This window comes from Lithobates pipiens, unplaced genomic scaffold, assembly GCF_037356315.1.
Source record: "Lithobates pipiens isolate NorthernLeopardFrog02 unplaced genomic scaffold, aLitPip1_a1.2 Scaffold_16, whole genome shotgun sequence".
Lineage (NCBI taxonomy): Eukaryota > Metazoa > Chordata > Amphibia > Anura > Ranidae > Lithobates > Lithobates pipiens.
In genome coordinates, this window is record NW_027507748.1 from 20,182,833 (window position 1) to 20,193,950 (window position 11,118).

General features: G+C 46.5%; 1 protein-coding gene across 1 annotated transcript in view; it reads left to right on the forward strand.

Annotated features, from left to right (window-relative positions):
* Nucleotides 1-9,912, forward strand: part of LOC143981516 (uncharacterized) — a 67,899-nt gene extending 57,987 nt beyond the window's left edge. Inside the window, exons 3-5 of the mRNA XM_077479384.1 lie at nt 3,414-3,707; nt 4,736-4,821; nt 9,703-9,912. Coding sequence (XP_077335510.1) covers nt 3,414-3,707; nt 4,736-4,821; nt 9,703-9,912 — 590 coding nt within the window. The remainder of the gene's footprint in view (nt 1-3,413; nt 3,708-4,735; nt 4,822-9,702) is intronic.
* The last annotated feature ends 1,206 nt before the right edge of the window (nt 9,913-11,118 follow it).

The window sequence follows — 11,118 nt, forward strand, 5'->3', positions numbered from 1 at the left end:
GTTTAGACCCCTAATATCTCATAATAGAAACAAAAAACCTATTTAAAAAAAAAATGTAAAAAAAATGATAAAACAATTGTAAAAACCATGCTCAATATGTGCTTAATTTAGCCACACTCACAGTTTTCTGTGGTGCACTGTGTATGTCACTGTCTCCCTAGTAGGGGCCCCAGGGCATTACTTTCCCATGATGTTATTATGGTGGCACTGTATGATGGTGGTAAACATGTGTAGGATAGAAAAGTGGAGGGTATGATGACACATAGTATGTGCAAGAGAGGGGTGCGTAATCTATGGAGGTGGGTAGTATGTACATGAAAGGGGTGTGGAGTGTACAGTGGTGGGTAGTATGTACATGAGAGGGGTGTGGACGGTGGAGTGGACAGCGGTGGGTAGTATGTATAGAGAGGGGTGCGGAGTGTACGATGGTGGGTAGTATGTATAGAAAGGGGTACGGAGTGTATGGCGGTGGGTAGTATGTATAGAGAGGGGTGCGGAGTGTACGACGATGGGTAGTATGTATAGAGAGGGGTGCGGAGTGTATGGTGGTGGGTAGTATGTATAAAGAGGGGTGCAGAGTGTATGGCGGTGGGTAGTATGTATAGAGAGGAGTGCGGAGTGTACAATGGTGGGTAGTATGTATAGAGAGGGGTGCGGAGTGTACGATGGTGGGTAGTATGTATAGAGAGGGGTACGGAGTGTATGGCGGTGGGGAGTATGTATAGAGAGGGGTGCGGAGTGTACGACGATGGGTAGTATGTATAGAGAGGGGTGCGGAGTGTATGGTGGTGGGTAGTATGTATAAAGAGGGGTGCAGAGTGTATGGCGGTGGGTAGTATGTATAGAGAGGAGTGCGGAGTGTAAGGTGGAGGTAGTATGTATAGAGAGGGGTGCGGAGTGTTAAAATAAACTGAGTTACTTAACCCAGTTACTTGCCGTTCCCATTACTTGGGTGGCGTTACCACAATTACATCTACCACCTGGGACCAGGTAGACTAGCAAAGGAAGTGAATGTTGCCGCCTCCTTCGGCGAGATTGAACCTCGCGAGCCCTGTCGTCTGGTATGGATTTTAAGGGGAACCCCTACGCCAAAAAAAACTACGTGGGGGTCCCCCTAAAGTCCATAGCAGACCCTGAACCGAACACGCAGCCCGGCCACTCAGGAAAGGGGGTGGGGACAAGTGAGCGCCCCCCCCCCTTCCTGAACCGTACCAAGCCGTGTGCCCTCAACATGAGAGGGTGCTTTGGGGAAGCACCTTATCCCCATGTTGATGAGGACAAGGGCCTCTTCCCCACAACCCTAGCCGTTGGTTGTCGAGGTCTCATTATAGAATGACAGAATAATGACTTTTGATATAACAATTATAAACAATATAATTACAAAGGAGCTCCAATGGTTAAAGTGGTCAAAGTTGAGTTAGGGATGATCCTAGTGATGCTTCCGTAACTATAATACAGTACTTGAGATGCGATAGTAACTATGCCTGCCTAGTGTCAGTTGCTATATTCCTCCTCCATAAGACTATGGATCCCAGCGAGGCCTGTATATATGTCTGACTAAGTGCAAAAGTTAATAAACTATGGGCCGCAACCCACTCACCAACTCGATCGGAAGCTCAGTATGGTAACTGTGGTCCAGTGTTTGCAGCTTGCTTCTATGTTAGCCGGCTCCGTCAGTCCATTCTGATAGGTGGACCTGGTCTTCTGATGTTCAAATGAGTGTCTCTGGATCTTCTCAATCCGATCACTGTGTCTCTGGCACTTCAGGTCACTCACACAACCGAGCAGGGTTGCGCACTGTCAGGACAATAGGCCGCTTCCTCCAGGAGGCCTCCTCACCAGTCCTCACAGGCAGGCCATACGTTCCCAAGAGACCTAAGATGGCTGCTTGGGGTCCTTTTATGTCCTACCCAGCATGCAGTGCAAGAGAGGGTGTCCATGGATAGGTCACTCGGCATCCTAGGTAAAAAGGTCAACTCTCCAATGTAAATAACATTCACTTCTTGTAAATAGTTCAATGCTTGTGAAAGCAAAAATCATTTAAGTCCACTTTCAGTGTTTGGCTGCTAGATGGCGCCAAACACTAAGCCATAGAAACGTCCATAGGCTTTCATTATAAATGTTAATATAATTTAATAGGCAAGGATACTGACGCTACATGTATATGAGAGGGGTGCAGCGTGTATGGTGGTAGGTAGTGTGTATTTGAGAGGGGTGCGGAGTGTATGGCTGTGGGTAGTATGTAGATGAGAGGGATGTGGAGTGTACGGCGGGGGGTAGTATGTATATGAGAGGGGTGCGGAGTGTACAGAGGTGGGTATTATGTATATGAGAGGGGTGCGGAGTGTACAGCGTTGGGTAGTATGTATATGAGAGGGGTATGGAGTGTACGGTGGTGGGCAGTATGACATAAGAGGGGTGTAGATAGTAATAAAGTGGTATATGGTGTGAATGAGCACTAATTTATTGCTCCATCACTGCAGAGGCCACTTTGCAGTGACATGCATAGAGTAAATAAAGTTGCACAGCACCAGAACTGGCCTCCCAGCCTGCTGCAGACACTGCCCTCACCACCCTCTCCCCCATCTCAAGCCTCTTTCTTTCAGTTCCTGCAAACAAGTCTCACATACATTCTTCCAAAAAGCTGCCAACTTACCTCCCTCCACACACCTGTCAGAATGAACTCCTGCATGTGCATGCATTCCACCTGGCAGATTCAGCAGTGGCCGGCAGCTCCACCTCCACCTCCACCTCCATTATTTGTCTGCATACAGCACTGGAGGAGGACACAGAGGGGACGCTGGAGTGCCTTGGGAAGCAGAGGGACGAGAGAGACTACAGGTCAGAGCAGCGGCATTGTTGATATTGCAGCGCTGCATATTAAGGACACTTTACGGTCAGCCCAGCCTACTTACCCTGCCAGCTTTGGGAACAGTGACCAGGGGACATTCCTTCCCACTCCCACACACACATCAGGAAAATTAGGCTGCCGCAGGGCCCATGTGAACGCGAGGCCTAAGGCGGCCACCTAATTTGCCTAATTAGAGAGCCGCCTCTGCATGTGAGTTTTCCTGTTGTTGTCTCTTAAAATAAATGTCTTACACTATATAAGAATCCTCTTTTCTGAGTATTGCACATCTCTATCCTGGCCAGGGGTGGGCCATCCAAAGTTCAGCACCGCCCCAAAAGTTCATAGTCATAGAATGATTTATTTTTAAATAGATTATAATATGACTAAGATTTTTTTAACATCTTAAAGTTAAAAAAATGTCTCACTGCCTGTGATTAGCGCAATGCCGTGCCGACTTCTGGCGGGCTCTGTACATGGCCTGTGTGAACACGTCTGAGCTCATCCTTATTGGTGACCTACTATTGATTTCTGATAGTGACTGTCCTTCTTCTGAAAATTCCAGATCCGGTTCTCATCTCCAACATCACCAGTAACTGTAGCCGGCTAGGTGAGGAGGTCGCTGTGAGCGTCCAGTTCTCTGGAGAAGAGAGCGCTGTGACCTGGGAGGTGGACGGGGAGCCGATCCCTGAAAGATACCGGCTGATAGATGACAATAGGACGCTGATTATCCCCAGTGTGCAGAGAGACGACGCCGAGAGGAGATTCCGGGTCAGGATCACAAACCCGGTCAGTGAGGAGATCCGGGAATACCAGCTCATCTTAGATCCCATATTCAGGAAACTGCAGAAAACAGAAGGTAATGTGACTATGGGGGATCATGTTGTATTCCATGTATTAGGGTGTTATAGTTTGGGGTCATCCTTTCCAGTGTAGGGTTTATCAGGGGACAAAATGGGCAATTTCTTTTAGAAAAAAAAGTAACAATTCTAAAATTATTTTTATTATTAAAAAAGAATAACAAAAAAATAAACAATATTTGTGGGTGTCTGGATACGGAGCAGTTAAGCTGGACTTCAGACAAAGAAATGGATGAGGGCTTCTCTCAGATGTTTTACATTTCAATGTCTTATATTATTTTACAATTTTAGTTGTTTTTTTAATATGACTGTGTTGTGGAATGTATTGCCTTGTTTATGAGAGATCAGTGGGTGTAACTAGGTAAAAGTTCGAAAAATGTTGGAAAGTGCCAGACAACACCCCGATCCCATCTTGTAGGAGTGAAATTATTGACCTATCACAGTAAGAAACAGAGAGAGACAGAGAGCTTGACCCTGATTGGTTCAGGGGGTGAATCCAACGCTCCATGATTTTGAATAGCATAAAACTTTGTTTCAAAGTTTAGCCCAAAATTTACAAGATTGGTCAAATTCTGGACAGGCATTGCCCTGGATTGGAATTTGGCCAGAATGACATAGCAGAACATCAGATGAAATTGGCCGAAGGTAGAGGACCTTTCTTCCTTATTTGTCTTTCACCGAGTTCAGTAGTGAAGTTGACTCTAACCAATGCCTTTTTTCAACCATTTTAGAACAAATGCGGTTTATCACTCATTTTAGTTGATTTTTTTTTTATTTGTCATAAAATTACATTTCTATGTTGAGGGGCTCCCAAACTTGAAGTGCTCCGGGCTCTGGGGGGTCATAGTGGGAGGATGACACAGAATAGTAACATTGTGTCATGTTGTCTCTTCTCTGCTCTTCTGATGGAGGATCATACAGGTGAGATGTCACATGACCACCAACCATACAGACTGATACATTGTATATTTAATATATGTGTATGAAATTTATACATTGTGTGTATGTTACTTTTTCTCTTTCACAGATTCCTATTCATATGTAAGGCACCGTCCCATGGTTTGTCTCAGTGTCCCAGTAATATTGGTAGCGCTGATTGTGATCATATATCTGGTGAGTGATATTTCCCCTCTCTCTGTATTACACGGATCATTCTACTCCTTTATAAACATTGGTTCATCCTCATCTTGAATGTGCAGTTCAGTTTTGGTCACCAATCCTCAGAATAGACATTGTTGAATTAGGAGAATCAGAAAAGGGCAACAAAATTATTAAGGGGTGGAGAACCTCAGCTTTGTGTCTCGATTATATAGATTACAGTTCTTTACTCTGGAGGATAGGCACTTAACATAGGATAAAATCACAATGAACATACACAGTGACTCCAATAACTGTAATAACTCTTCTACTCTATGCTCCCTGAAGAGGCTACATGGCCGCAATATGAGATTAGAAGAAAGGCCATTTAGGTTAAAGAGGAGCTGCACCTAAAAAAAAATATTAAAAGCCAGCAGCTACTAATATTGCAGCTGCTGACTTTTAATAATATCACACTTACCTGTCCCAGGTTCCAGCGATGTCGGCGGCAGATAACGAGCGATCGCTCGTCTCGCTGCAGCCACCGCCGCCATCCTCTGTCAGGGAATCGGGAAGTGAAGCATGAGGGCTTCACTGCCCGGTTCCCTACTGCGCATGCGCGAGTTGCGCTGCGCTTCTCTTATGGTCCCCCGCTGTGTCTCTGGGAACTGTGTGTTTCCCAGAACACAACGGGGGGGAGCCATGCAGGGGTGGGCGGTGCCATGCGGCGGTCTGGCTGGAAGTGGGTGCAGATACCTGGATTATCCAGGTAACTGCACCCCCTCCCCCCCCGAAAGGTGCCGATTGTGGCACCGGAGGGGGGGAGGGATAATACTAGCGGAACTTCCCCTTTAGGGTGAAGAACCGCTTTAAGAATGTGGAACGGGCAGGTGTGATCCATCACTTCCTGGTAGGAGGCGCACTGGCTCTGCTGTGATTAGACACAACACTAGATGATGAGTGGGTGCCAGCCAATGGATGTCCGCCAGCACCCAAGGATCGGCAAGGAGAGATACAGAACAGAGCTCTGTCTACAATATGTAAACAAGGCAGAGCTCTGTTCTGTCAACAGGAATGTGGTGGATTTTGTTTCAGGGAATGAAATCAACCACTTCCCTTAGTAAAAACAACACACAGTAAACACAAAAAACATTGGTTAGGCACACATTTATCCCTTTGATCGACCGATATGTTTAACCCCTTCCCAGCCAGTGTCATTAGTACAGTGACAGTGCATATTTTTAACACTGATCACTGTATTAGTGTCACTGGTTCCTGCAAAGTGTCAAAAGTGTCGGTTAGTGTCAGATTGTTCACTGCAATATTGCTGTCCCACTATAAGTCGCTATTCACAGCATTTCCGTTTTTCACATTTTGTTATGTTACAGCCTTATTCCAAAATGGATTAAATTCATTATTTTCCTCAAAATTGTACAAACAATACCCCATAATGACAACGTTAAAGAAGTTTCTTTGAAATCTTTGCAAATTTATTAAAAATAAAAAACAAAAAAATCCCATGTACAAAAGTATTGAAACAAAGGAAAGAGCCCCGTCGGGACTTTATAGGCAGTTGTCAACCAAGTAATGAGAGTACATTGAAGTAAAATAAGTTTTATTCAAAAATAATAAAATAGTGATTACAATTACCAAGTACAAATTTTAAGAACAAAAAGTAACTGTACAGACAAAAATACCAATATCCTATAGCTCATGATCTGGAACACACGGTTACATAGTTAGGTTAAAAAAAGACACAAGTCCATCAAGTTCAACCAATAAAAAAATAAAAATCATACAATCCCATATAAATATTCCTTCACCCACAGTTGACCCAGAGGAAGGCAAACAACCCCAGCAGAGCATGCTCCAATTTGCTCCAGCGGGGAAAAGACTCCTTCCTGATCCCCCAACAGGCAATCGGATATTCCCCAGATCAACTTTACGTATACATGTTAGTACCCAGTTATATTATGCACATTTAGGAAAGAATCCAGATCTTTCTTAATCACTTCCCGACCGGCGCACGCCGATGTACGTCAGCAGAATGGCACGGGCAGGCATATTGGCATACAGGTACGTCCATTTTAATATACCGCCCTGCCATCGCGTGCGCGACACCGGTGGCATGCTCGCGTGCTGGCCGGGACCCCCGTTAGTCCGGTCGCGGGTCCTGCGGACACGATCAATGCGGGGATACTCGCGATCGTCTCAAGGGGAGGCTGAACGGAGAGATGCCGCTGTAAACAGCATCTCCCCATTCTGCCTAGCAACAAGTGACGCTGATCTCTGCTCCATGTGATTGGAGCAGAGATCAGTGTTCACTAACACAAAGCCCAGCCCCCCCACAGTTAGTAACACGCCTCTAGGAACACTTAACCCCTACACTGCCACCCCCTGGTTAACCTCTTCACTGCCAGTGTCATTTACACAGGAATCAATGCATTTGTATAGCATTGATTGCTGTATAAATGACAATGGTCCCAAAAATGTGTAAAAAATGTCCGATGTGTCTGCCATAATGTCGCAGTCACAATAAAAATCGCTGATTACCGCCATTACCAGTAAAAAAAAAAAAATATTAATAATAACTTTTGCGCAAACCAATCAATAATTGCTTATTGCGATTTTTTTTTACCAAAAATATGTAGAAGAATACGTATCGGCCTAAACTGAGGTAAAATATTTTTTTATATATTTTTGGGGTATATTTATTATAACAAAAAGTAAAAAATAATGCATTTTTTTTCAAAAAAGTCACTCTATTTTTGTTTATAGCGCAAAAAATAAAAACCGCAGGGGTGATAAAATACCACCAAAAGAAAGCTCTATTTATGGGAAAAAAAGGACATCAATTTTGTTTGGGAGCCACGTCGCACGACCGCGCAATTGTCAGTTAAAGCAATGCAGTGCTGAATCGCAAAAAGTGGTCTGGTCTTAAGCCAGCAAAATGGTCCGGTCTGAAAGTGGTTAAAGCAATCTACTGAGCTGGCCAGAACCCCTTTTGGAGGGAGCCTATTTCACAATTTCACAGCTCTTACTGTGAAGAAACCTTTTCATAGTGTATCTTTCCCCTACTCACCTAGAACATGCCACACAGCAGGGTCACTCACATATAATTGTCTCCCGTCATGCAATCCTTGTGAGTAGCAACTGACGTTAGTGCTGGTTTATCCTACATCTGGTTTCCATTTGCCCTTTCTTTTACTGTGTGATATATCTTTTATCCCTTCATCCACTACCTTGTCTATGGGTCTAATGTGGTGGGGCACACCCAAGAGAAGACCTTTAATGCATATCCTCTTTGATACAGCCATACATCAAAATTTTATCTTGCTCTGACCTTTCCCTAAAGAAGGAATTATGTTATATTCCTGTCAGGAAAGGTTTCACCTGTTGGTGGCGCTGTGGGTCATAGTAATGGTGTCCACCAGCGGGTGTCTCCTGACAGTCTGTAACTGTCAAAGGTTTCACCTGCTGGTGGCACTGATAGACCTTTGGGCCGCAGTACCAATGTCCACCAGCGGGTGTCTCCTGGCAGTGTGGAGCCAACATCATCCCCTGTGATCAGGCGTCACCTGAGGCTGATTGCAGGTGTGTGTATTAAAGTGGTTATAAACCCACTTTTCAAAAATAAAATAAAAACACCACCTGCAAGACAAAGGCATAATGAGCTAGTATGCATAGCATACTAGCTCATTATGTAATACTCACCTCAGATCGAAGCCCCCACAGCCATCCTCGTACACCGCTCGGGCGGCCAACATCTCTCCTGGGTGTTACTTCTGGGTATCGCACTGGCGCTGTGATTGGCCGGAGCCGCAATGACGGCACTCCCACGCATGCACGCGGGAGCCAGAAGTCACGGCACAGCCTACTTTAGAAATGGCATGATCACCGTTTCTAAAGTGCGCCTGCGCCATTGTCTACAGCGCAGGTGACGTAGACATTGGCACCCGCCATTATTGTAAACATCTCCTAAACCTTCACATATTTCGAGCACCTACAGGTAAGCCTTAATCTAGGCTTACCTGTAGGTAAAAGTGGTTGTACAGGGTTTACAACCACTTTAATACTCGGCAAGCATTCATGCACTTGCCTGGGTATCTTCCTTGCGCCCTGATCTCTACCTGCTAACCTGTGAACCTGATCCTGTTACCCTGTGTACCTGTGAATCCGATCCTGATCCCATCCCTCCTGTTACCCTGCATCCCTGCCCTGCAGCCTGATCCCTGTCCTGTCCTTTTCCTTGCCCCCTTATGCTGATCTCCTGTGTATGACCCCGGCCTGGCTATGTTTATGATTCCGGTACTCCCCATCTATTGAATATAGTTATTTGTGGGTCACTGTCTGGTTTGTTGTTCACTATTTAGTATTGGAGGTGTTTGTGTATTTATATCACTTATCTTTAATAAACTTAATTATTCACTTTTATATACGTTTGGTGTCCTCTGTCGCAGTTCACATGGTTCTGGTCACACCTGTTTATGACAGTATACCAAGGCCATCTCTGACCAGAAGTGGCTTCACAGAGGAGCCATTGTGGTTCTGTTACTTTCGCCAAGATAGAATCAAAAACAGTCGTTCTCCTTACCACACTGGTATTGGAGGATAACCATTATTGTTGTTTGGTATTGAAAGAGTGGGCCAGGGATCAGCTTTTGGAGTATATCCGTCTGGCCATTCTCTGGCTACATCCCTTTCTTACAGCCCTGCAGTCACCTAAAAAACTTCAGTGGCCAAACCAAAAAATAAACGGACGTTTTCCCAACCCATTCGATCCTGCCACTATCCCAATCTGCCTCCACTCCAGCCTACTTGCTTCAGCCTGTTGCTGCACCAGCTGTGACACTCCAGCTTGCTTCCATGCCAGCCAATCTGCTCCAGTTTGCCTCCTTGCCATCTGGTTGACTCTAGTCTGCCTTCATGTCAGCTGATCCTGAACTTGATGACTCACCTAATCCTGCCAACCTTCTGCCTGCTGTCCAGCCTGATGCTCCAGTATTTGCTGCTCAGCCTGAAGTTTCATGGCCGTTACCCAGCCTGAAGTTTTGTTTCCTCGTTGCCCAGCCTGAAGTTTCGTGCCCGTTACCCAGCCTGAATTTTTGTGCCCGTTACCCAGCCTGAAGTTTCCTGCCCGTTACCCAGCCTGAAGTTTTGTTTCCTCGTTACCCCGCCTGAAGTTTCCTGCCCGTTACCCAGCCTGAATTTTTGTGCCCGTTACCCAGCCTGAAGTTTCGTGCCCGTTACCCAGCCTGAAGTTTCAGTGCCCATCACCTGGCCTGTTGAGCCAGTGCCGTCATCCAGCTTGCTGGCCGGTGCCTGGCATCCAGCTTGCTGCGCAGGTGCCCATTACCCAGTCCACTGGGCCGGGGCCTGTTACCCAGCTTGTTGATCTGGTGCCCATTACCCAGCCTGCTGTTACGGTGCTCGCTGCTCGGCCTGATGTTTCAGTGTCTGCTGTCTGGCTGGATGACCCAAACCTGCTTCCCAGCCAGACAACCCAGAGCCTGCCACCCAGCCAGATGACCCAGGAGCCTGCCGCCCAGCCAGATGACCCATAGCCTGCTGCCCAGCCAGACGACCCAGAGCCTGTCATCCAGTCTACTGCCCGGCCTGATGTTTCAGTGCCTACTGTCCGGTTTGATGATCTGATGCTCAAGGCCCAGTTTGATGTGCCTGCTGCCCAGTTTGATGTGCCCCCTGTCCAGTTTGATGTGCCTGCTTCCCTTCCCAGCTCGATGTGCCTGCTGCCCATCTTGATGTGCCCCCTGCCCAGCTTGATGTACCTCTGCCCATTGTCCGGTTTGATACCATGGACTTATTACATGCCCAGCTTGATTTGCCTCTGCCTGCTGCCCAGCCTATTGCCTTGGACTATTTACTGTTATAACTAGTTGGAGCACCCGGAGGTTGCTCCTTTGGGGGGGGGGGGGGCTGTCAGGAAAGGTTTCACCTGTTGGTGGTGCTGTTGGTTCTGTGAGTCGTAGTACTGGTGTCCACCAGCGGTTTTCTCCTGACAGGCTGGAATTGTCAAAGGTTTCACCTGCTGGTGGCACTGTTAGACATTTGGGCTACGGTACCAGTGTACACCAGCGGGTGTCTCCTGGCAGTATGTAGCCAACATCATCCCCTGCGATCAGGCGTCACCTGAGGCTGATTGCAGGTGTGTGTACTTGCCTTGGTATCTTCCTTGCGCCCTGACCTGTACCTGCTAACCTGTGAACCTGATCCTGTTACCATGTATACCTGTGAATCCGATCCTGATCCAATCCCTCCTCTTACCCTGTATCCCTGTCCTGCAGCCTGATCCCGTCCACATTCTCCCTGTCC